This window comes from Mobula birostris, chromosome 14, assembly GCF_030028105.1.
Source record: "Mobula birostris isolate sMobBir1 chromosome 14, sMobBir1.hap1, whole genome shotgun sequence".
In the NCBI taxonomy this organism is placed as follows: domain Eukaryota; kingdom Metazoa; phylum Chordata; class Chondrichthyes; order Myliobatiformes; family Myliobatidae; genus Mobula; species Mobula birostris.
The window spans coordinates 79268553-79293601 of record NC_092383.1 but is presented as its reverse complement, the minus strand read 5'-3'; the positions used below and the strand labels follow the sequence as shown (position 1 = coordinate 79293601).

General features: G+C 42.3%; 1 protein-coding gene across 2 annotated transcripts in view; it reads left to right on the top strand.

Moving 5' to 3' along the window:
* kcnd3 (potassium voltage-gated channel, Shal-related subfamily, member 3) overlaps positions 1 to 25049 on the top strand; it is a 379784-nt gene that overhangs the window by 327494 nt on the left and 27241 nt on the right. For both annotated transcript variants that reach the window (XM_072277793.1, XM_072277792.1), the window contains exons 2-3: positions 16988 to 17150; positions 22897 to 22998. In XM_072277793.1, the coding sequence (XP_072133894.1) occupies positions 16988 to 17150; positions 22897 to 22998 (265 nt within the window). The remainder of the gene's footprint in view (positions 1 to 16987; positions 17151 to 22896; positions 22999 to 25049) is intronic.

Here is a 25049-nt window from a genome sequence, read left to right as displayed (position 1 = left end):
TGTGATCTACATGGATTTTAGTAAGGCATTTGACAAGGTTCCACACCTTATTCAGAAAGTCAGAATGCATGGGATCCAGGGAAGTTTGGCCAGGTGGATTCAGAATTGGCTTGCCTGCAGAAAGCAGAGGGTCGTGGTGGAGGGAGTACATTCGGATTGCAGAGTTGTGACTAGTGGTGTCCCACAAGGATCGGTTCTGGGACCTCTACTTTCTGTGATTTTTATTAACGACCTGGTTGTGGGGGTAGAAGGGTGGGTTGGCAAGTCTGCAGACAACACAAAGATTGGTGGTGTTGTGGATAGTGTAGAGGATTGTCAAAGATTGCAGAAAGACATTGATAGGATGCAGAAGAGGGCTGAAAAGTGGCAGATGGAGTTCAACCCAGAGAAGTGTGAGGTGGTATACTTTGGAAGGACAAACTCCAAGGCAGAGTACAAAGTAAGTGGCAGGATACTTGGAAGTGTGGAGGAGCAGAGGGATCTGGGGGTACATGTCCACAGATCCCTGAAAGTTGCCTCACAGGTAGATAAGGTAGTTAAGAAAGCTTACGGAGTGTGAGCTTTCATAAGTCGAGGGATAGAGTTTAAGAGTCGCGATGTAATGATGCAGCTCTATAAAACTCTGGTTAGGCCACACTTGGAGTACCGTGTCCAGTTCTGGTCGCCTCACTATAGGAAGGATGTGGAAGCTTTAGAAAGGGTACAGAGGAGATTTACCAGGATGCTGCCTGGTTTAGAGAGTATGCATTATGATCAGAGATTAAGGGAGCTAGGGCTTTACTCTTTGGAGAGAAGGAGGATGAGAGGAGACATGATAGAGGTATACAAGATATTAAGAGGAATAGATAGAGTGGACAGCAAGTGCCTCTTCCCCAGGGCACCACTGCTCAATACAAGAGGACATGACTTTAAGGTAAGGGGTGGGAAGTTCAAGGGGGATATTAGAGGAAGGTTTTTTACTCAGAGAGTGGTTGGTGTGTGGAATGCACACCTGAGTCAGTGGTGGAGGTAGATACACTAGTGAAGTTTAAGAGGCTACTAGACAGGTATATGGAGGAATTTAAGGCAGGAGGGTTATATGGGAGGCAGGGTTTAAGGGTCGGCACAACATTGTGGGCTGAAGGGCCTGTACTGTGCTGTAGTGTTCTATGTTCTATGTTCTAGTACACAATATGGGATTAAACGATTGAGCTTTATAATTCTTAATGACTATATGGTTAGTAAAGAAAACAAAAAAAAGATAAAGGGCCCATTCTCATGAAATTGCCTAATGTGCAACGTTGGAGCTCACGTCCACTATCGACCTCCTCAGACCCTCGCTCCAAGTTACTCTGTCTGGCAGTCTACCAACTTTCTCTATTTGCGCCTTCTCTCCTCATCTCTCCCCGGCAAAAGACCACGAAAATCTTTCTCCCAGACTCACAAGAAAGAACAATATTTCTCTCATTGATTAGCCCCCAACTTCCAAAGTGCCGTTATCTCTAGTCATAACCCAAACATTGCTGCTACACAGAAACCATTACATTAGCAGTGAAACATTACAGAGAGACCATTACATTAGCAGTGAAACCTTACAGCATGTTACACTTGAAGATGACAGGTTCAGATGTCTGGAGTGGGTTTCTAACTCATCATCCGACTCCGTGAACCCCCTAAGTTCAAAGTTCAAAGAAAATTTATTATCAAAATGCATATATGTCATCACATACAAACCTGAGGTTCATTTTCCCTAACCAGAAAATTGAATTATCTCTAGTCCAGGAAGAGCCTTCCTGTTCCTATATGACTTAATTGTGATTGGTGGAGATATTGCTCAAAACTCCTTTGACCTTATCAATCCTAACCTATCCTCTCCAAATGGTGCTGCTTATTCCTTCAGCTCCGTGGACCCAGGAAATCTGTAGCACTTCACTCGAGTGCTTGCTCTTTATCTTCAAATCTAGGAAGAGTCAAATCTTTTGCAGTTGTGCAATAGTGGACCAGTGGGTTAGCATAGTAACCTTGTCTTATTCTTTTCTATCTTGACCAGCAAACATTGAGGGTGGTAAGTATATTTAATCTTGGCTTAACATTCAGATTCAGATTTATTTATCACAAGTGCAGAGAAACTTACTGTGTGAAAGGCGTTGTTTGTGTTAGCAACCAGCACAACCTTGTGATATGCTGGGAGCAGCCCGCAAGTGTCACTACACATTCCAGCTCCGGCATAGCATGCCCACAATGCTCGGCAGAACAACACAGAACAGTTCACAACAAGCAACAAAGCAACAACAGCAAAAAGCAAGCCCCTTACCTCCCTCCCATCCACACACACAGGGACAGTCCCCCAACTCCAAGACAGGCCTCCATCACTTCAGTCTCCTTTAGGCTTCAACTTCTGATCAGTCTTTGGGCTCTGATCTTTGGTATCAACTGAAGATAGATGTGTGGCTTAAGTCAACAACTCTGCCAGGCAAAGGACAGAACCCACTTTTATTACGTTTTAATCCAAAAGCAAGATGCATTCAATAGTAGAAAACAAGAGTTGGAGGAAATATTCAGCAGGTTGATGCTGCCTGACCTGCTAAGTATTTTCAGCACTTCACTATCTTTTTTCACTAGACTGGGCTGTTTGTAGATTTGCTCCCTCCTGTTTTGGTTAGATCTCATTCAAGGATGAGATAAAGAGACAGATGACACAAAATGGATCAATATTTGCCTTTTGCATCTCTCTTCAAACAAAATGTCTGGTGAGTCTGTGAGAAGACACAAGCAAACTAACTGTTGCAATGCGTTCTGCATCTATTTCCCATTGAAACAAAAATCATAGTTTAGCTTTTCCGTCCATAGATGCTGCCTGGTCTGAAGAGTTCCTCCCAGTAGTTTGTTTTTTTCTTTTTGGTCAGGTTCCCAAGCATCTGCAGTCTCTTGTGTCTCGAGTTGTCAATAATTGGAAATTGCAGTCACGCAGGACACAGGATGGCTAATGCTGGATTTGTCAAGGTGAATCTCTCTTTCCTGGGGCTGATTTGAGGCACAAGGTTGAGGCAAAGTACCAGGAACTTCAAAATAGAAAAAAATGAGAGACTGCAGGTACTGGAAATTTGAATTAACAGAGGAGCTAGAGGAACACAGTGAAAAAGGCAGCATCTGTGGAGAGAATCTATGTTTTGGGTCAAGACCCTTATCAGTACTATATAATAGACTTGCCCTGTACATAAGGTCTCCTCAATGAATGTGCTTAAGATGATGATACCAGGTTCTCATAGCAGAGAAAAATCCGCACTCTCTGACTTGACAATTCTATGGCACATCCGTCAGATACTGTATCTGTCTACTGACAGGGAAAGCTTACCAAAATGGCCTGTAAATTGCAAGTATTCACAAATACAAAAAGGCAGTAATACCCACTCATCACGTAATGGATAAGGTTTCACAAATCACAAACACGCGAAAATCTGCAGATGCTGAAAATCCAAAGCAACACACGCAAAATGCTGGAGGAACTCAGCAGGCCAGGCAACATCTGTGGAAATGAGTAAACAGTCAATGTTTCGAGCCTGGACCTGAAGAAGGGATTCAGTCCAAAACATCGACCGGGGTGTTTACTCCTTTCCATAGATGCCGCCTGGCCTGCTGAGTTCCTCCAACATTTTGTGTGTGTTACTAAGTTTTTCACAAATACACTGTTTCACAAATTCTATTTGGAGCTGAGGAGAGGTGACTTGTTAGAGATGCAAAAGATGATAAGAAACATGTAGTGGATAGAGTGGACAGCCAGTGCCCTTTTTCCAGTGTGGAATGAGCAGGCATAATTTTAAGGTGATTGGAGGAAAGTATAGAGGGGATCTCAGAGATAGACTTTTTACACATGGAATGCACTGCCAGGAGAGATGGAACTAGATACATCAGGGACATTTAAGAGACTCTTTGAAAGATACATGGATAAAAGAAACATTTTGGGCTATGCGGCAAGGGAAGATTAAGTTGACCTTGGATTAGATCCGAATGTCAGCACAACATTATGGGCCAAAGATCCTGTATTGAAGTGAACTGTTCTCTGTTCTATGTTCTAAAGTGAACAAGGTTAACTAAACACCCATAAAGGATGAAGTTACCAAATCAACCATGAAAACTGAGATTTAGAATAATCAATCAGGACAATTCCTCAAACCCAGGTCAGGAATTAGATGTTAATTCCAGGATTATTTAGTCCAGGGCTACTGGACCTACTTTCCTCATCATGAGGTCCAATGAAGAGTGACCCCCCCCCACCCCCACTGCCCCATTCTCAAGTTATCTTCAGTTGCAAATCCATTGAGTCTGAGTTAAAAGTAGAACGGGAGCTCCTGATATCGTGTGACACCACACTTCACCTGAGTGACTGATGGGAAAAATCATTTCAACAGAAGTTTAATTTGGTACATTTTTTTTAGACATGATGTCAACTGTGCGCTGTGTAAACATTAATTAAATTGTAAAAGGGATCAAAGCAGAGGGAAAGTATTACTGGCTGATCAGTATTCAACAGCTGTAAGTGTTTAGGGATGAGCAGAGCCAGCAGATGGTGGCTTATCTATCGTAGCTCTCACCAGTGAGAACTCACAGCCAATCTATAGAACTCCATCATTCCCTGTGCACAGAAGCAGGAAAACATAAAAATAACACATTTTGCAGGGAAAAAAATTGAAAAAGGGAAAGAGAATGGGAAAATGAACATGTCATTATCCTGCAGAAAACAATATTTTGGGCTGCAAAAGAACAATATACACTCAGTGGCCGCTTTATTATGTACCTCCTGTACCTAATAAAGTGATCATTAAGTGTATGTTCATGCTCTTCTGCTGCTGTAGCCCATCCACTTCAAGGTTCAACGTGTTGTACATTCAGACATGCTTTTCTGCACACAACTGTTGCAAAACATGATTATCCAAGTTACTGTCACTTTCCTGTCAGCTTGAAGCAGTCTGGCCATTCACATCTGACTTGTCTCATTCGCAAGGTGTTTTCACCCACAGAACTGCCACTCATAGATTTTTTTTGTCTTGTTTTTGACAGTATTTTCTGTAAACTCTAGGCAATTGTGCATGAAATTTCCTGGAGGCCAAGTTTCTTAAATACTTAAACCAGCCCATCTAGCACCAACAATAATTCCATGGTCAAAGTCACTTAGATCACATTTCTTCCCCATTCTGATGCTTGGTCTGAACAACAACTGAACTTCTTGGCCATGTCACTGCACAAGGTTTAAAAAGGGCTCGGGACCCTTTGGAACTTTTCAGCAGTCTGCAATCATCGTGAGAAGTCATTTGTTGGTGAGGCTGTGTGAGATTTAGAAAGAGCCTGAGGCCTTTCAGAACATTTCGAGGGTGGGGGCAAATCTTTTAGACACTCGGGAGGGGTGAATAAAAGGAATCAAAGTATAAATAGATCGACCATTGTGTGAGTGGGCCAGTGTTGAATGGTCAGGCTTTAGCTCAGCAGGCTTGAGTGAACTTAAGCTTGAGAAGTCAGAGGTAGCAGGATGGTAATTCAGGCAGTTGAATCCTCCACCTGAGAGATCTGGGATTTCAGGGTACCTAACATGATGGCTACATCTACAGGAAGTGCACCCAACTTCAGCTCCTGATTGACAAAGTCAAAGAACTGGAGCTGGAGCTGAATGTACACAGGGCCATCTGAGGGACTGAAAACCTCATAGATGAGACTTTTAATGAGGTGATCCCACCCAGAGTTCAGGCTTCAGATGGTACATTGGTGACCACCCCCTGCCCCCCAGGAGAAGTGAGGAGAGTAAGCAGTCAGTGCAGGTTTCCTCGTGGCCATTCCCCTCAGCAACAAGTGTACCCCTTTGGACACTACTGGGGGGATTGACCTATCAGGGCACAACAGCAGCAGCAGCCAGGCCTTCACTCGGCAGGGAAGGGTAAAGTCAGGAAGAATGTTGATGATAGGAGACTCAGTAGTTAGGGAGACAGACAATAGATCCTGTAGCCATGAAACAAAAGCCAGAATTGCCTCCCAGGTTCGAAGGTCCAGGATATCTCAGAGCAGCTGCAGAAGTTTCTCAAGAGGGAGGGTGAGCAGCCAGAGGATGTGGCACACCAATGACATAGAAAGGGGGAAGAGGTCCTGCACAGTGAGTATAGGGAGATAAAGAAGAATCCCCCGAAAAGCAGGACCTCCAAGGTGGAAATCTCTGGATTATTCCCAGTAATACATGCCAATATGGGCAGAAATAAAATGATAGTGCAGATGAATGAGTAACTGAGGAACTGGTGCAGGGGGCAGGGTTTCAGGTTTCTGGTTCATTGGAATCTCTTCTGGGGAAGGTATGACCTGTACAAAAAGGATAGGTTACACCTGAACCCAATGGGGGCGGGGGGAGGCAATAACCTTGTGGACAGGTTCGCAAAGCTGTTTGGGAGGGTTTAAACTCATTTGGCAGGGGAGTGGAAGCCAGAGCAACAGAGCTGAGATGGGGCAATTGGTAGACAAATAGATGCAGTGTGCAGTGAGACCGTGATGAAGGACAGGCAGATAATAGGGCAAAATTGCAGTCAGCGGATGAGCTGAAATGTAACATGAGGGAAAAATCGAACAAGGTTGATGAATATAGGAGAGCAGGTGTTACATATGAATGCACATAGTATATGGAATAAGGTAGATGATCTTGTAGCACAGTTAGAGATTGGCAGGTATGATGTTGTAGGCATCACAGAGTCGTGGCTGAAAGATTATTGTAGTTGGGAGTCTAATATCTAAGGATATACCTTGTATTGAAATGACAGGCAGGTAGGCAGAGGGGGTGGTGTGGCTCTGTTGGTATAAAAGGAAATCAACTCTTTAAAATGAGTTGATGTAGGATCGGAAAATGTAGCATCCTTGTGAGTAGAGCTAAGAAACTGCAAAGGTAAAAAGATCCTGATGGGAGTTCTATATTATTCCCCAAACAGTAGCCGGAATGTGGGATGTAAATTACAAATGGAGATAGAAAAGGCATGTTAATAAGGGTAATGTTACAATAATCATGGGGTATTCCAAAAGGCAGGTAGATTGGGAAAATCAAATTGGTGCTGAATCCTCCATCTTAAATATTGCATCCACCGACCCTGTCAAAGGTTTGATATGGGGCTGACCCTGAATAATATAGAATTGGGTGAGGAAAAGGATAATATCATCAAGGATCACTACTTCACGTGGTCAGTACAGGGAAGGCAGGCAGCTCTGACATAGAAACAGATTGCTCCAGCAACAATACAGTTTAGCAAGAATGTGAAAGAGATAACAATGAATCAGATGCAAACATTCCCTGAGTGAGTGATGTGTCTAGTTTGTCTCTCGTAAGAATAATAGCAGTAAAAATTGCAGTGCGAGCCCATGTTATTATTATATACCAATTCAAAGCCACAGTAGAGGCAGGCAGCTGATAATAACTGGAGTACTGGCAAAAAATAGAATACTGGATTTGTAGCAACACCATCAGAGGCTCTTTGGTCCACCAAGTCTATTTTAGCTCCTTGTAAACCAATCTGTCAATCCGATTCCCAGCAATGTCCTCATATTACCTTCGGTCAAGTGCCTTTTTAAAGCATAATAGACTAATGCTGATCTTTGTCTATTGTTAAAGGCATGGGTCAATTCGGTCAGGATCATACTGAATAGAGGCACAGGCTTGAAGGGTCAGGTGACTTACTTCTACCCTCCCTGACCTTCTTACCTTCTTCTGTTGACTGTTTCACTATCCTCATGGACAATGAGTTCCAGATCAAACCACTCACTTCACAGGAGGTTTGCCCTCACAATCCCTCGTGACCGCTTTGAATCAGTATCCCCTGGTCCTCAACCTATCCATTAATGACAACATGTCCTCTCTGTTTACTCGGCCTAAACCATAGTATGATCTTGTAAACCTCCAACAAATCTCTTCTCCATTGTTTTTGTTCTTAGCAGAACAGCCCTAGCTCCTCCGACTGCATTTCTTCAGCCCAGGAACTTTTCTTCTGAAGAAGCCTCCAATGGCCTCATGATAACCCAGAATGCTTTACAGCCACTCAAGAGGAAGTTTGGCCATCATCGTAGGATTGGAAATCTATGTGTGCACAGCAAGATCCCACAAACAACCGTGAGGAAAATAACCTGATAATAGGCAGATCGCACTGACAGCTAGCCAGAAGTTCCATAGTGATCGATATGTGTGTCGGTAGGTTCTGGAATCACACGTGTGGACTCCGCAATGTGGGAAGACAGAACATGTTAGATATCAAATGTAGATGCACATGCCACTTGCCTCTGAGTCCAGGGGCATTCTGAATGAAGGGGCTTCCAGCTTCAAGTGAGCACTAAGATAATTCATGAGGGTCATTTATTTTCTTTTATTTTGTAGTAATAAAGAAGAATGTTTCTAATTAATTCGCATGAGCTAGATAATTATATTTTAATGTATCACTAATAATTTTATGTACTGAATTATTTACATGTTGTTCAACAGTTTTTGGACACCATTGATATCATCAGAGGCATTTGGAAACATTAGGAAAGGTCCTTGATAGTGTAAACAGTTAGGACATCAGAGCGACCCCCATAGTCTTAGACTTTGCCAGCTGCAGCCCAGATACTACCCAGGGATCACTCTGTCTCACAGAACAGGGAACGCAGCGAGACCCACAGTAGACCTCATAGAGCCACAAAATGTCCACCGTGCATGGGGGCAAGTCTAAACCACAGATCAGGTTCAGCTTACTGTGACTTTTAAATATCAGTGGAGAAATTGTTATTTGATATTGAACTCCCCTTTGTTTCTTTCAAATGCCTCCTGCGAATCCCTCCTATAGTGCTACACCTATGATTATGAGGACACACAGTTCCATTTTATTGTCATTTAGTAATGCATGCATTAACAAATGATAAAATGTTTTTCCAGAATGATATCACGAAAACACATGACAAACCGACTTAAAAACTAACAAAAACCTCATAATTATAACATATAGTTACAGCAGTGCAAAGCAATACTGTAATTTGATAAGAACAGACCATGGCACAGTAAAAGTCTCAAAGTCTCTCGAAAGTCCCATCATCTCACGCAGACAGTAAACCTCCAGCACCGCCAACTTGCCAGTGCAGCATACCGGAAGCATCCGACCACAGTTTGACTCTGAGTCCGTCTGAAAAACTCCGAGTCTCCAATCCATCTCTTTGACACCGAGCACCGAGCACCATCTCTGCCGAGCGCTTCGACCCTGGCCCCGGCAACAGGCGATACACAAGCCGAGGATTTGGGGCCTTTGTCTCCAGAGATTCTTGATTGCACAGTAGCAGCGGCAGTGAAGCAGGCATTTCAGCAGTTACTCCAGATGTTCCTCTGCGCTTCTCACAGCTGTCTCCATCAAATCCGAATTGTGCACGGCCCCCTAGTTAACGCATATCGATATCAATTCAGAACGGTCGCGTGCGCTGTGTTGCACCACCATCTTCTCCTCCCTTCACCTTAAGAGTAAACCTGGGCTTATTGCTCAGATCCCTAGAAAAACCTAGCAAAATGGCCTTCATAACAAGGGGAGTTGAGTATAAGAGCAAAGAGGTCCTTCTGCAGCTGTACAGGGCCCTGGTGAGACCACACCTGGAGTAGTGTGTGCAGTTTTGGTCTCCAAATTTGAGGAAGGACATTCTTGCTATTGAGGGAGTGCAGTGTAGGTTCACGAGGTCAATTCCCAGGTTGGAAGGACTGTCACACGTTGAAAGATTGGAGTGACTGGGCTTGTATACTCTGGAATTTAGAAGGCTGAGAGGGGATCTTATTGAAACATATAAGATTATTAAGGGATTGGACACACTGGAGGCAGGAAGCATGTTCCCGCTGATGGGTGAGTCCAGAACCAGAGGCCACAGTTTAAGAATAAGGGGTAGGCCACTTAGAACGCAGTTGAGGAAAAACTTTTTCACCCAGAGAGCGGTGGATATATGGAATGCTCTGTCCCAGAAGGCTGTGGAGGCCAAGTCTCTGGATGCTTTCAAGAGAGAGATGGATAGAGCTCTTAAAGACAGCGGAATCAAGGGTTATGGGGATAAGGCAGGAACTGGATACTGATTGTGGATGATCAGCCATGATCACAGTGAATGGCAGTGCTGGCTTAAAGGGCCGAATGGCCTACTCCTGCACCTGTTGTCTATTGTCTATAAAATATCTTGCAATGCAAGGAGAATTATGTCAGAGGGTTGTCAGAGGGTTGGTCAGATGTGAGGGCAAGGAGAGATCATCTGATTGTCGGTTGATGGTTTCCACTCAAGGGGAATAAGATCATCATTTTGACAGTTGGTTCTTCTCTGGAAAAGCACAACCTTTGGTCCATAAACTACACAAGTATCAAATAGGTCCTACTGTTTGGCAATGAATAATTTTGGATTACAGACTGAACACTATCTTATTTCACAAAGAAAGCTCATCAACCCCCCATGACCCCACACAGCTGCATTCAGAGATGATGCTTATGAAAGCAAATGGATGGCCAGAGAAAATGGGAAATAGAAAAGAGCAAAAAAAGATGGAGAGTAAAGAATATTACTATCTCTTACGATTTTATATACCTGAATTACTTCTCTCTTTAGCTTTCTCCCATTCAAAGAAGACACAATTAATCTCTGAAGCAACACACACAAAATGCTGGAGGAACTTAGCAGATCAGAAGACCTGATGAAGGGTCTTGGCCTGAAACGTCAGCTCTTTAACCCTCTCTATAGATGCCGCCTCACCTGGTGAGATTCTCCAGCATTTTGTGTCTGTACCCTTTTCAGAGTAATTTCATCCTTCCTGTAATGTGGTAACCAGAACTGTAGCTGTGATCTAATTAATGTTTTAAATAGCTCCTTCTTTTCTTTCTTGCTGTTTTAATCTGTGCCTTGGCCAATTAAGGAAAATATCACAAATGCATTCTTAACCAACTGACCTGCTTGTCTGTGGGGTCTAAGGAAATGCTTTCCAATGACTCTTGGTTCCTCTGCATGTATAAATATCCTATTGCATATTGTGAATTTGCCTGCTTTTTACCCTTATTACAAATTATACAAAATATCTGTTTTGCAAGGTCTGGAGTAGCACTAAAATGTCATTGTCTTGAGCAATGACAAAGTTCTATTCTATTCTAAGTGCTTCCTCACAATTCTCAGGCAAAATTCTATTGCTACTCATGTGCCCATCTAATCATTCATTGACGTTTTGGTTGAGTTGTTCTCCGATCTTGACAATCAATTAATTGTCACCATATGAGGAAACATCATCAGTGCACAGTTCATTTGTGGTGTGTCCTCCGGATGCTTGGCCTTTATATACTTAACAATCAGCTGATTGGTCATCATTACAGAAACTCAATTGTGCCGTAGGGTCTCATTGCTGATTGGCTGCGTGGTGAACTCTGTATGATGTCTGGAATGTTGCTCACATTACGTATAAATAGGATCGAGGTCTACATGTCTGTTTACGGAATTGTTTGCAGAAAACCGTGCTTCTAGGAATTCTCTTGCATGCCGCGTGTTTGCTTGCGCCAAGATTTTCACGGATGCCCAGCTGAATTTGTGCCCCTCTCAATCTTCATGGGTACAGAGTAGGGAGATATTTCCAATGGATTGTCAAGATCAGAGAACAACTCAACCCATCCATGTAAGCTACACATTTTCCGAGTTACTTCCAGTCCACTGGTTCCTCTCTATAACCATCAACCCCAGAGCAATTTTTTTATATCATCAACATTTTTAAAAATATATTGGTTAAAATCATTGAAATATACATAAAAATCATGGGCGTTCAGCCTTGGAAATGCATTGCTTCCTTTCTGCTGTTTAGCAAAAAAACACCCATTTTACTAAGATCCCAAGATTTTAACTCAGAGAATGCTGGGTAAGTAGAGTGCCCTGCCAGGGGTGGTGGTAGAAACAGATACATTAGGGATATATAAGAGACTCTTAGATAGGCACTCAGAAGAAATAAGCGAAGAGCTATGTGAGAAGGAAGCGTTAGATTGAACTTGGAGTAGGTTAAGAGGCTAGTGCAAGATCGGGGGCTGAAGGGCCTGTACTGGGCTGTACTTTTCTATGTTCTATGTTTAACATGCTGTTAGGAAGGTAAGTGGTATACTGAGTTGACTGCAAGAGCTTATGAGTACAAGAGTAAAGATATCTACTAGAGTGGTGATGAGACTGCACTGGCATTATTGCATACAGATTTGGTCTTACTACCGAAGAAAGAATAGATTTAGGATAAATGATAGATTTGGCCTGTGAGGAGAAATTAAGTAGGTTGAGTCTATACTCTCTAGAGTTTAGAAGAATGAGAGATAATTTTCTTGAAGTGCGCAAAATACTTATGGCAAATGAATGGCCAATTTTTCTGGAATTCTTTACCCAAGAGCATAATGAAGGCTTAGTCACGAGTGCATTCAGGATAGGTGATGACAATCTTTTACTTAGTAAAGGAGTGAATGGATAAGGGGTTAGCCACAATGTGAAAGATAAGCTCTGATCATACTTAATGGTGGAACAGTCACAAGGGACCAAACAGCCTTTTCCTGCTTCTGTGTATAGTTTTATATCTTCTCATCAGGACCTTGGTTTTACAGGGAAAGACAAAGTACCCTAAAGCAAAGTGGCTATCTGTTTCTGTGCCCATCTCTTGCAACCTACAAGGAGACCACGCTATAATTCAGAGAAAATTCAACACCAAAAGCAATTTTTTTCAAAGTTGTCACCAAAAAGAATTTCAGAAATTGTAAAACTAATTGGTGGATTACAGTGGGGAGGGGGGGCAGAGAAACGAAAATAAAAGATAGAACATAGAACAATACAGTGCAGGAACGGGTCCTTTGACCCACAATGTTGTGCCAAACCAATTAATAATTAACTAGTCCCTTTTGCTTACACAATGCCCATATTCTTCCATCTTCCTCACATTCTTGTGCCTATCTAACCATCTCTGGAAAGTCCCTGATGTATCTGCCTCTACGAACACTCCAGGCAATGCATTTCAGGCACAAACGGGGGTAATTTCTTTTGTCAGATGCAAATGAAGCGTGTGCATACGGACACAAAGCTTACAGGACACCCACAGGGTGTCTCCGCACTGAATTTGATTTTAAATGGCAAATTGTTGCTAATTGGGGGAGGGTCAGAACCCAATCAACAAGCACCCTGGATCCTGAGCTGGATAAATGCCATCACTCCTGCTGACACTAAATCAAGGAACATCAGAGACTATAAATGAAACCACAGCAGTTGTCACAATTCCAGGTCCAACTTGGTACTCCAGCAAAAATCTGTGAGAATTTTATCACATCTAAGCAAATCTTGAGGACTAGACAGTAATAAAAATAGCAATCAGAGTTATACATCACACCCTCATGAGGTGTTGAATCACACTGAAGGACTTTGGACAGTTTATTTTATTTAAGGAATGTTTATTTTATTTCAGCATGAAACAGGCCCTTCTGGCCACTGAGCCGCAATACCCAGCAATCCCCCGATTTAACCCTCGCCTAATCACAGGACAATCTACAATGTCCAATTCACCTACTAAGCAGTACGCCTTTGGGCTGTGGGAGAAACCAGAGCACTCGGAGGAATCCCACCACTCAGGGAAAGAACATGCAAACTTTATACAGGAGATGCCAGAACTGAACTCCAAACTCCAGTGCCCCGAGCTGTAATGGTGCAATGCTAACCTCTACACTACCCCATACATATATGTAGGTTGGCATATAAATAGGAAGGACCTGGGAATGTCTTTCAAATTGGAGATTAGTCTTATGTTTTATATGTAGAATAACTAATATTGATGAATGAGTTATAGGATAGCATCCAATTATTAATCGGTTATAAGATCCATAAGACCATAAACATAGCAGAAGAATTGGGCCATTCAGCCCATCAAGTCTGTTCCGTCATTCCACCATGTTTGATTTATTACCCCTCTCAACCCTATTCTCATGCCTTTTGCCCATAACTTTTGACACCCTTACTAATCGAGAACTTGTCAATCTTGGCTTTAAATATGCCCAATGACTCTGCCTCCATAGCCAGCTGAGGCAATGAATTTCACCAATTCAACACCCTCTGACTAAAGAACTTCCTTCTCATCTCTGTCCTTGCATTCTGATCCTGTGCCATCTGGTCCTGGATTCCCCCACTATGGGAAACAGCCTTTCCATGTCCATTCTATCTAGGCCTTTCAATATTCGATAGGTTTCAAAGAGATTCTCCACCCCACACCACCGCCACCCCACCATTCTTCTAAACTCTAACGAGTACAGCTCAGAGCCATCAAATGTTCCCCATATGTTAACCATTTTATTCCTAGGATCATTCTTGTGAATTCCTTCTGGATCCTCTCTAATGCCAGCACATCCTCTATCAAAACTGCTCACCATATTCCTAGTGCAGTCTGACCAGCATCTTATAAAGCTGCAGCACTACAACTTCGCTTTTATGTTCTAGTCCTCGAGCAATGAATACTAACACTGCATTTGCCTTCCTGACTGCTGACTCAACCTGCAAGTTAACCCTTAGGGCAAACTGCACTAGGACTCCCAAGTCTCTTTGCACCTCAGATTTCTGAATTTGTTTCCAGTTTAGAAAACTGTCCACACCTTTATTCTGTCTATCAAAAAGCATGACCATATACTTTCCTCACTGAATCCCATCTGTCACTTCTTTGTCCATTCTCCTAATCTGTGCATGCCCTTCTGCAAATTCCCTACTTCCTCAACACCACCTGCCCCCCCAGCTACCTTAGTATCACCATCCCCACGGATCTCCCACCCGGCACTTATCCCTGTAAGCGTAAGTGCTACACCTGTCCCTACACCTCATCGCTTGCAACCATTCAAGGCCCCAAACAGTCCTTCCAGGTGAGACAACACTTCAATTGTGAGTCTGTTGGGGTCATCTATTGCATCCGGTGCTCCCGGTGCGGCCTCCTCTACATCAGTGAAACCCGACGCAGATTGGGGGACCGCTTCATCGAGCACCTCCACTCTGTCCGCCACAACAGACAGGATCTCCCGGTAGCCACCCACTTCAACTCTGCTTTCCATTCCCATTCAGATATGTCCATACATGGCCTCCTCTACTGCCATGATGAGGCTAAACTCAAGTTGGAGGAGCAACACCTCATACACCGTCTAGGTAGTCTCCAGCCCCTTGGTATGAACATAGAATTCTCCAACTTCCGGTAATTCTCTCCCCCTCTCTTCCTCTTTCCCTAAGTCACTCTGCCCCCTCCCCCAGCTCCCTCATGGTTCCGCCTCCTTCTTCTACCGCCCATTGTTTTCAGGGCTATGATGTCAATGCTTCCCCTCCCCCACCCCTTTGTCTTTCAAATTACTGGTCTATCAACTGAAGCTACAAGCATTCTTCAAATCCTTCCCTATCTTTCATTCTTCAGTCCTGATGAAGAGTTCCGGCCCGAAACGTCGACTCATCATTTCTGACTGATGCTGCCCGACCTGCTGAGTTCATCCAGTGTACTGAAGGAAGGAGAGAAGATCATGGAGAAATATCACCTCAAAGTTTAATGAATTTTGTATTTTTTTTTATCATTCTTTGGGCGTGAATGTTATTATTAAAGCCAAACTTTAATTCCCATACTAACTTATCTTATCAATGGTGTGTTGGGTCTTCCTTGAACTAGTGCAGTGAGTATTCTCACTACACTGTTGAGTGGGGATCCAGAATTCTGACTGGGTGACAACGAGCAACGTTAAAAAAGCATAAGTGTGTGATTTTAAAGGGAATTTGGAGTTGCAGTTATTCACAACCATATGCTGACCTTGCCCTTCTGAATCTCAGAGGCTGTGGATTGGGGAGATGACTCACGGATACCTCAGCAATTCTTATCTTGTAAGCAGTGCACATTCCAGCCAAAGTGCTCTGGTGGTGGATGAAGGTGAAGAGGCCATAGATCAAATGTGTTGCTTTGTGCTGGTTAATGTCGACCTTCATGGTAGGTTGGCAGCTAGCACGATGCTTTACAGCACCACTGTAAATTCTCACTTTTGCCTGTAAGGAGTTTGTATGTTCTCCCCGTGACCATGTGTGTGTCCTCCAGGTGCTCCAGATTCCTCCTACATTCCAAGGACATATGAGTTAGGATAGTAGGTTGTGGCCATGCTAATTTGTCACTGGAAGCATTGTATACCCCTCATAAATTCAGTTTGATTTGACACAAATGACACATTTCACTGTATGTTTCGATGTACATGTGATAAATAAAGCAAATCTTTAAAAAAGATTTTTATCCCTTCTTGACTGTGGCAATAGCTGACCTCGCTAGCCAAGTGGAGCGTATTCTACTGTAGTCACGATGTGTGGTTTTTAAGAGTTAGGAGCTATGGTTTAACCATCTTTAAAAGACAGATAGAGTATACACTCAGTGACCAATTTATTAGGAACCTCCTGATAAATGTTGGTGGTTTTCTGCTGCTGTGGCCCATCCACTTCAAGGTTTGACGTGTTTGCATTCAGAGATGCTCTTCTGCACACCCCTGTTGTAATGTGTGGTTATTTGTGTTACTGTTGCCTTCCTGTCAGCTTGAACCAGTCTGGCCATTTTCCTCTGACCTCTCTCATTAAAAAGGTATTTTCAACACTCACTGGATGTCTTTTTTTTGGTTTTCACACAATTCTCTATAAAATCCAGAGACTGGTGTGCTTGAAAATCTCTGGAGATCAGCAGTTTCTGTGATACTTAAGCCATGGCCTAATAAGCATTACATGGTCAAAGTCACTTAGATCATCTGTCTTCCCCATTCTGAGGTTTGGTCTGAACAAAAATTGAACCTCTTGACTACATCTGTATGCTTTTATGCATTGAGCTGCTGCCACGATTGGCTGACTAGATATTTGCATTAAGAAGCACGAGTACAGATGTGCCTAACAAAATGGCCACCAAGTGTATTTCTAGATGGAAAAAAGTGAAATATTGAATTTCTCTATTAAAATGACCTTTTTATTGCTCCTGTAGCTATGGCGATATGGTACCGAAGACAATAGCTGGGAAGATCTTTGGCTCCATCTGTTCCTTGAGTGGTGTCCTGGTGATCGCTCTGCCTGTCCCAGTCATCGTTTCCAACTTCAGCAGAATCTACCATCAGAACCAGCGGGCAGACAAGCGGAGAGCACAAAAGGTAAACACAGTCAATCGGCCTGTTCCCATGGCAATTCACACCTTTCCCTCGCGGCGGGACTTAAAGAATTGAATGGCTGAATTAGAAGTCATGACAGATAGGTTTCTCATCTCACTCCAGACACAAGCTCTAAGATTTGAAATTTAACTCCAATCCTGCTGGCAAGTGTTTTTTTTTAGATTTCCCACTTTAGCTCCAATAGAGAGCAGGCACTGAACATTAGTGCCCGTCAGCTGCTCGATAATTCAGTCAGATTGAGTCTGGGGTGATTCGATGGAGGTCACAGTATGGCAGATGTACTTGTGGGGAGACTAGAACAAAGGCCCAGGAATGTAAGATTAATACTGGTAAATTTAGTTAGGAGTATCAGAAAAACGCCTGTACACAGAATGTAGTTAGAATATGAGGCTCTCTCATGACAAGACTTAATTAAAGCAATTACTTAGGAGAATAATGGGAGATCTCATTGAAACATACAACATACATATTAGGCTTGACAAGCTGGATGTAGGGAGGAGGTACAGGGAACTTTCTGGCTGAGGAGTCTGGAACATAGGAAAACACTCAGGATAAGGAGTAGGCTATCAAGAATTTCACTCACCTCAACCCTGAACTGATTCCACAACTTATGGAGTCACTTTCAAAGACTCTACAACTCATTTTTTTCAGTGTTAGGCTTTACTAATTTATCCATTTTTTTGTATTTGCAGTTTGTCTTTTGCACATTGCTTGTTGGTCAATCTTTGTGTGTAGTTTTTTTTCATTGATTCTATTGTATTTCTTTGTTCTGCTGTGAATGCCTGCAGGAAAATGAACCTTAGGTAGTATATGATGGCATATGCTTACTTTGATAATAAATTTATTTTGAACCTTGAGATAAGGAGGGATTTTTTAATTCAAGACAGCTCAAAGGAAGCTCAGCCACTGTATTCGAACAAAGCAGAGATCCATGGATGTCTGATTATTTATAGAGTTGAGGGATTAAGGACAGGAAAATGGCACTGAGGTAGAAAGTCAGCCATGATCTTGAGGAAAGCCAGAGCAGGAGTAGAGAAACAGATGACCAAGTCCCTGCCCCTAGCCCTTGTGTTCTTACATAGTTTCCTTCAGTGAGTGGCTATCCACCAAGCCCCAGTGAATCATTCTGTTAAGGCCCATGACTGGAGAATCACATTTTGAATCCATGCCGACTCTGCCCCACATTGAGTATTGAAGAAGTCCTGCACTACTGGGGGCGTTGTCCTTCAAATCAAATACTAAATGGAAGCCTCAGCTTTCCTCCCATGTGAAATGACATTGTTCTGACAAAGAGCAGGGACGTTCTTCCTGACCTTCTAGCCAATGTTAATCTCTCAACTCAGATTATCTACAATTTTACTTTTTGTGGGATCATTACCATCAAGGAATCTTCTCTTATTCAAATTCCAAGTGACAATAGATCCGAAATGATTTATTGTTTATAGGTTGTCTTTGCTTTATTATTACTTGTCACATGGGCATTGAAGCATCGAAATATGCAATGAAATCAGTCATTTTGTGTCAATCACCTTCTCAGTCCAAGCATTGTACCGGGAGAAGCCTGCAAGTGTCGTCACACTTCTGGCACCAACATAGTATGCCCACGACTTACTAATCCTAACCCTAACTATACGTCTTTGGAATATGAGAAGAAACTAGTGCACCCAGAGAAAACCCACGCAGTCACAGGGAGAACATACAAACTCCTTACGGACAGCAGTGGGAATCGAACCCTGATGAGCGATTGCTGGCACAGTAAAGCAATTGAGCTACCCTACCGTACTGTGTGGTCTTGAAAGACTTTACTTAATGTAGAGCATCTATCTCATTGAAAAGAAAGTTTAAAATACTCTGCAGGCCGGGCAGCATCTAAGGGAGAAAAGGTTTTCATAATGTGCAACGGAATCTAAAAATCTCTTACCTTGTTGTTGTTTATGACTTTTGTCTCGACTTATGACCTTCACTGAGCACATATTGATTTAAATCACTTGATGACTGGCTGTGATGGCCTTATTAAAATCAACAATTCCATTTCCAGTCCCAATCAGAGGAAAATAAAAACTGGGGTCCTGTGTTCTACTTGGCAACTTTTAACATTCTGTAGCCCAGCATAGGAGACAGCAGTTCGCTTCAGCCTCCAACTCCACTTGCCAATGGACTAGACCATAAGAATCACGGAAAGAGCAATTGAATCAGGATCAGAGTTAATATCATCGGCATATGTTGTGAAATTTGTTGTCTTTGCTGCAGAAGTACAATGCAATACATCATGGTAGAAAATTGTGAATTACAGTAAGTATATATACTGAATGTTAAATAGTTGAATTAAATAAGCAATGCAAAAATAGAATCATAAGAAGTAGTGAGGTCGTGTTCATGGGTTCAATGTCCATTCAGAAATTGGATGGCAGAAGGGAAGATAACATCAAAATTACTGTAGATCTGAAGCAAACATGCAACCACAGGGTCTTTCTGTTTAATTCCAAAGGCCCCACTGTGGAACAGACCTTGCAAACCTGTTCACTATGACAATTGCAATCAGAGTAATTGTCTCTGAAGTATATGCTTCTCATTACGTGTGTTTAAGTGCTAATGTTTTCATTGCTGATCCATGTGTAGGCAGTGGAAATATCACTCTCAGCTTTTTAAGTACTTCAGAAATGCCCTACTGTTCTCTACATAACAGAACGATTTTTCCAATTAATTAGGTTCTGCGGTTGAGGATACTTCACAGGTCCTGGGTGATTCATTTTAATAACAGCGTACAATCTTGAATGGAATGACCAAGTGCATTGTACTCCAGGTTTAAAGACTGAATAATAGTGATGGACACAATAGTGCATTAGTACTGTCCAAGTGTTCTTTGCAGCTTCTATTCTTCCAAAGCTTCATATTCACTTTGGGCACCATGGTAGTATCGCAATTAATGGGACGTTATTACAAAGTGGGGCATCAGAGTTCAGAGTTCAATTCTGTGTCATCTGTAAGGAGTCTATACGTTGTCCCCATGGGCCTTCTCTGGGCCCTCCAATTCCTCCCACAGTCCAAAGACGTACTGGTTGGCAGGTTAATTGGTCATTGTAAATTGTCCCATGATTAGACTAGGGATTGCTGACGCAATGCAGTTCCAAGGGCCAGAAGGGCCCACCCTATGTTGTATCTCTAAATAAATAAACATTCACTGTATTCCCTTCCTCATGTCCACTCAGTACAAAGTAAAACACGCAAAATGCTGGAGGATCTCAGCCGGTCAGGCAGCAACTAAGGAAATGAATAAACTGTCAATGCATCGGGCCAAGACCCTTTTTCAGGACTGGAAAGGAAGGGGGAAAAGGGTGGGGGGGTTGAGAGAAGGATGGCTGGAAGGTGACAGGTGAAGCCAGGTGCGTTGGGGAAGGGTCAAGGGCTGGTGAGAAGAAATCTGATAAGAGAGGAAAGTGGACCATAGGAGAAAGGGAAAGAGGAGGGACACCAAGGAGAGGTGTTAGGCAGGTGAGATGAAGTAAGAGACCTGAATGGGAATAGAAGTGAGGAGGCGGAGGGATTTTAACTAGAAGGAGAAATCCATATTCGTGCCATAAAGTTGGAGGCTACCCAGATGGAATATGGGATTCACATTCAGTATTCACATTCACATTCACATTCCATTATTCCCCTCCAGCCCTTTTCTCTATGGATCCCAAAAGATTTATCCTACAGTCTCCTTTTATCCACAGTCAACACATTTAGACACCTTATCTCAACTAGAATTAAGGAGTGTATTGTGTAAACACTGGAAGAAACACATTATTTTCTATTGCAATACAATTTATTTTGAGTTCATATTGAGCTGGAAGCAGACTATTTATCAAACTGATCAATACCAGAGTTTATGCTTCAAACAAGCCTTCTCACAATCCTTGTCTTCAAACCCAATCAGCTTATTCCTCAACTGTTTATCTACTTTTTAACTAAGATACATTAATCCTATTTGCTACAAATGTTCCTCATGGCAGTAAACTCCGTGTACTAATTTCTCCTGGATAAAAACAATTCTTCTGAATTACCAAATGGATTTATCAGTTCAGGATTATGTTTAGAAGAACAAAGCGTTCCCTGGATATCTCACAATCTCAGAAGTGATCCACAGCCACTGAGTGCCAATTTGTGCATTCGACAAGGAGATAACTGACCACTTGGAGTGCTTTATTAATGCTGATTCTTGAGTAAACATTGGCTAAAATACAATGGAGAACCTAACTTCACTTCATTAAGGACCACCCCCGCCCTCACTAAGGACATACCCTCTTCTCATTGCTACCATCAGGAAGGAAGTATAGGAGCCTGAAGGCACACACTCAATGATCCAGAAGTAGCTTCTTCCTCTCTGATATCAGATTTCTGAATGGACAGCGAGCCCATGAACACTACCTCTCTACTTTGTTTTCTCTTTTTACACTATTTATTTAATCTAACTAGAAATATATATACTTCTCACTGTGATCTACAGCTTTTTATTATGTATTGCAATATACTGCTGCCACATAGCAACAAATCTCATGACTTATGTCAGTGATATTAAGCCTGATTCTGAAGGTTTAACGTACACCTGAGATAGCAGGCAAGGTGTAGGTTTAATATCTCACTCAGAAAACCCTCTGGCTGTATATCGTTCCCTCCTTACTGCAGCAGGACTATTAGCTTTTGCGCTCAAATCCTGGAGTAGGATTTGACCCCCTGCTCTTCAGCAAAGCACAAGCAGTGGAAACTGAGAACCAAGAGCCTTGCTCTTGCAATAGGATATTGGATGAAGCAAAGGCAAATGAAGAAGCAGAGGAGTCCTGTAAATAAGTAGATAAGGGATAGTGTAATGGATGCTTATTTTCCAAAAGCAAAGATGAACGTGTGGAATAATATTTCAGTATGTGTACTAGAAGATACAAGGGATAATATACCTGAAGGCTAGAAAACAAAAAGGTTAAAGTTCAAAGGCTAATTATGGTATTAGTCACTAATTGAGAAAGATGAGAAAATAGGGATGGATTTTAAAGATAAAGACTAGCTTTATTCGGCACATGTACATCGAAACATTCGTAAAATGCAATGTTTGCGTCAAGTCAAATTCAGCAAGGATTGTGCTGGGTGGTAGCCCGCGAGTGGCACCATGTTTTCAGCGCCAACATGGCACACTCACAACTCGCTAACCCTAACGTTTGGAAAGTGCGAGGAAACCAGAGCACGTGGAGAAAGATGAGAAACATTGTGAAGTAGTGGTGGATGGTAAAGATAAAGATTAGCTTTAGTTGTCACACATACATCAAAACATATCGTGAAATGCCTCATTGGCATCAAATCAAATCAGCGAGGTTTGTACTGTGGGCAGCCCACAATTGTTGCCATGCTTCCAATGTCAATGTAGCATGCCCACAACTCACTAACCCTAACCATAAGTCTTTGGAGTGTGGGAGGAAACCAGAACACCCAGAGGAAACCCACACAGTCACAGGGAGGACAACAAACCCCTCACAGGCACCAGTGTAAATTGACCCATGATCAGTAATTTCCGGTACTGTAAAGCAATGCACAAACCACTACAATAGCATGCTGAATGTATGCACAGGCCTTTCAATTGGCACCAGGATTATATTAAAACGGTAAAGTGAAATTGCAAGAAGGGAATTCTGCGAGCTACCTTCAGAGTAATTGATTTGGACAATTATTGTTGAGACAAGCTTGTTTCTCTTCACAGAAGGCCAGGCTTGCGAGGATAAAGATAGCGAAGACTGGAAATGCCAATGCCTATCTTCAGATCAAACGTAATGGCTTGATGAATGAGGGACTGGAGATCACAGTAGGTGCAATGCTATATTGTGCAGCAGTTAGATGAATGGGTGAAGAGCTCTAGGAAATGATTGAACTCTTTATATTGAAGGACAATTTTCCAAGTACATAAATTGAGTGTGCTTGTCCTATTCACATTTGTAAATGGGCAGTCCTTGGGTATTCAGACTTGTCTGAGTCTCCCATGCTTTCATTGTTTTATTCTGCCATACACTGCTTGTTATTTGGAATGGTTAGTGTGTGGATATATGCACAGAGTGGGTATGTGTGCCCTACACAATAAGTAGTAAAGCACAAACAGCAGACAATTGCCTGGAAATGAGTGTGGCAGTCAACAGAAAGATGGATACAGCAAAAAGGTGGGGAGGGGGAAAAAGCTTATGCAACGAGCTCTTTGCTTATCATTAATAAATTCCCTTATATATTTTAAATATTTCATAGCAATCCTCATCAATATTCACCAATCTGCATTAAACATAAAAACCATGCACTCTTCACTCTAACACAAGGCACTATAACTCACACCACTTGCTATAACACACATTAATTTCACTCTCTCACTTCTGTTTGATTATACTCTCTCCCCACTCTGCCTGATACACCATACGTTTCCCACTGCAATATACTTCTCTCACTGCTCCTTCCTGACCTACATCTCTTCCTATAACACAAACTGAATCACATTACAGCCTTCAAAAAAATTTTGCATGATATGTCACACATCCCTGAGAGTGACACTCTGATATATCCCCTCCAGCACTATCACACAAACCACACGTCGCTACCGTAACAGTTTGACATACACTACCTCTCTCAACAGGACTTTGACATGCCTCATCATCCCTGCTACTCAGTTTGATCTACCTGGTGTTTCTAATTAGAACTTGGACCCATCCCAGAATTTGGTTTGAACCTGCAAGCTCCAAATTTTGCAGCAAGAGTGATATCAATCGACATTAGTGTTTGTATGTTTGGTAAATAACTGGTCTCATATGTGAATAAAGTTAATATGTAAAAAAAGAACAAGATGTGGAACCCTGAATCTATACAGGAAAGAGAATAACTTACTTTAATACAGCTCCCTTCATGATATTTTAAGCTTTTTATAGCCAATTAAGCACTGTACTGTGCAAAAGTCTAGGGTACAAATATATCACTAGGGTGCCTAAGACTTTGGTTAGAATAAGAAGGTGGGTGGAAAACAGAAATAAGAGTATTTGCTTTGTATTAGTTCAGTAGTATTAAGCTGTTATTTGGTAAGTTGGAAGATATAATAAACAGTACTCTACAAAAGTCTTAGGCATCCTAGCTATATATATGTGCCTCAGACTTTTGCACAGTACAATATATTTTTTGAAATGTAGTCACTATTATAATAGAAGAAATGCATGCTCTCAAGTACAATCTCCCCTAGACAGCAGTGGCACAGTCAACAGATAATCACTTTTATGAGGAACAGATATTAGTTGGAACATTGAAGGTAATTTGGAGACGAAAGAGATGGCATAATCTGGAATCTGGAGCAATCCAATTGGTCAAGCAGTGTCCGGAGGGGAAACTGAATTGTGGACAATTCTTTTTCCACCTCTCCCCCACCCGCACAGATTCTGCACGAACAGCTGAGTTCCTTCAGCAGATTGTTTGTCATGTTTCTCCCTGAAATTTTTCCACAAGGCATTTCACAGCCACCTGCCTGAAAGAGCTTGAAGATCTCTCCTCTAGTCAGAAGAGTCATAGAATTGTACAGCGTACTGTAGAAACAGGATATTTAGCCCAATTCCTTTATACTCTTCTCTACTGATCCTCTCTCCCACCACTTGGTCCGGAGACCTCTAAGCCTAAATTGTAGCAAAACTCGCTACTTGTGTACTTTATGACCCAACTAAAAAAAAAACAATGTCCCATTATGCCTTCCTAACCATTTCATTTACCTCCTTCGCTACATTCAGGATCTATGGACTCTTACTGAGTAGGTCAGGCAGTATCCGTGGAGGGAAATGGACAGTCCACCTTTCATGTCAAAATCCTGGGTCACCTGGATCAGACCCAATTCTCCTTTAC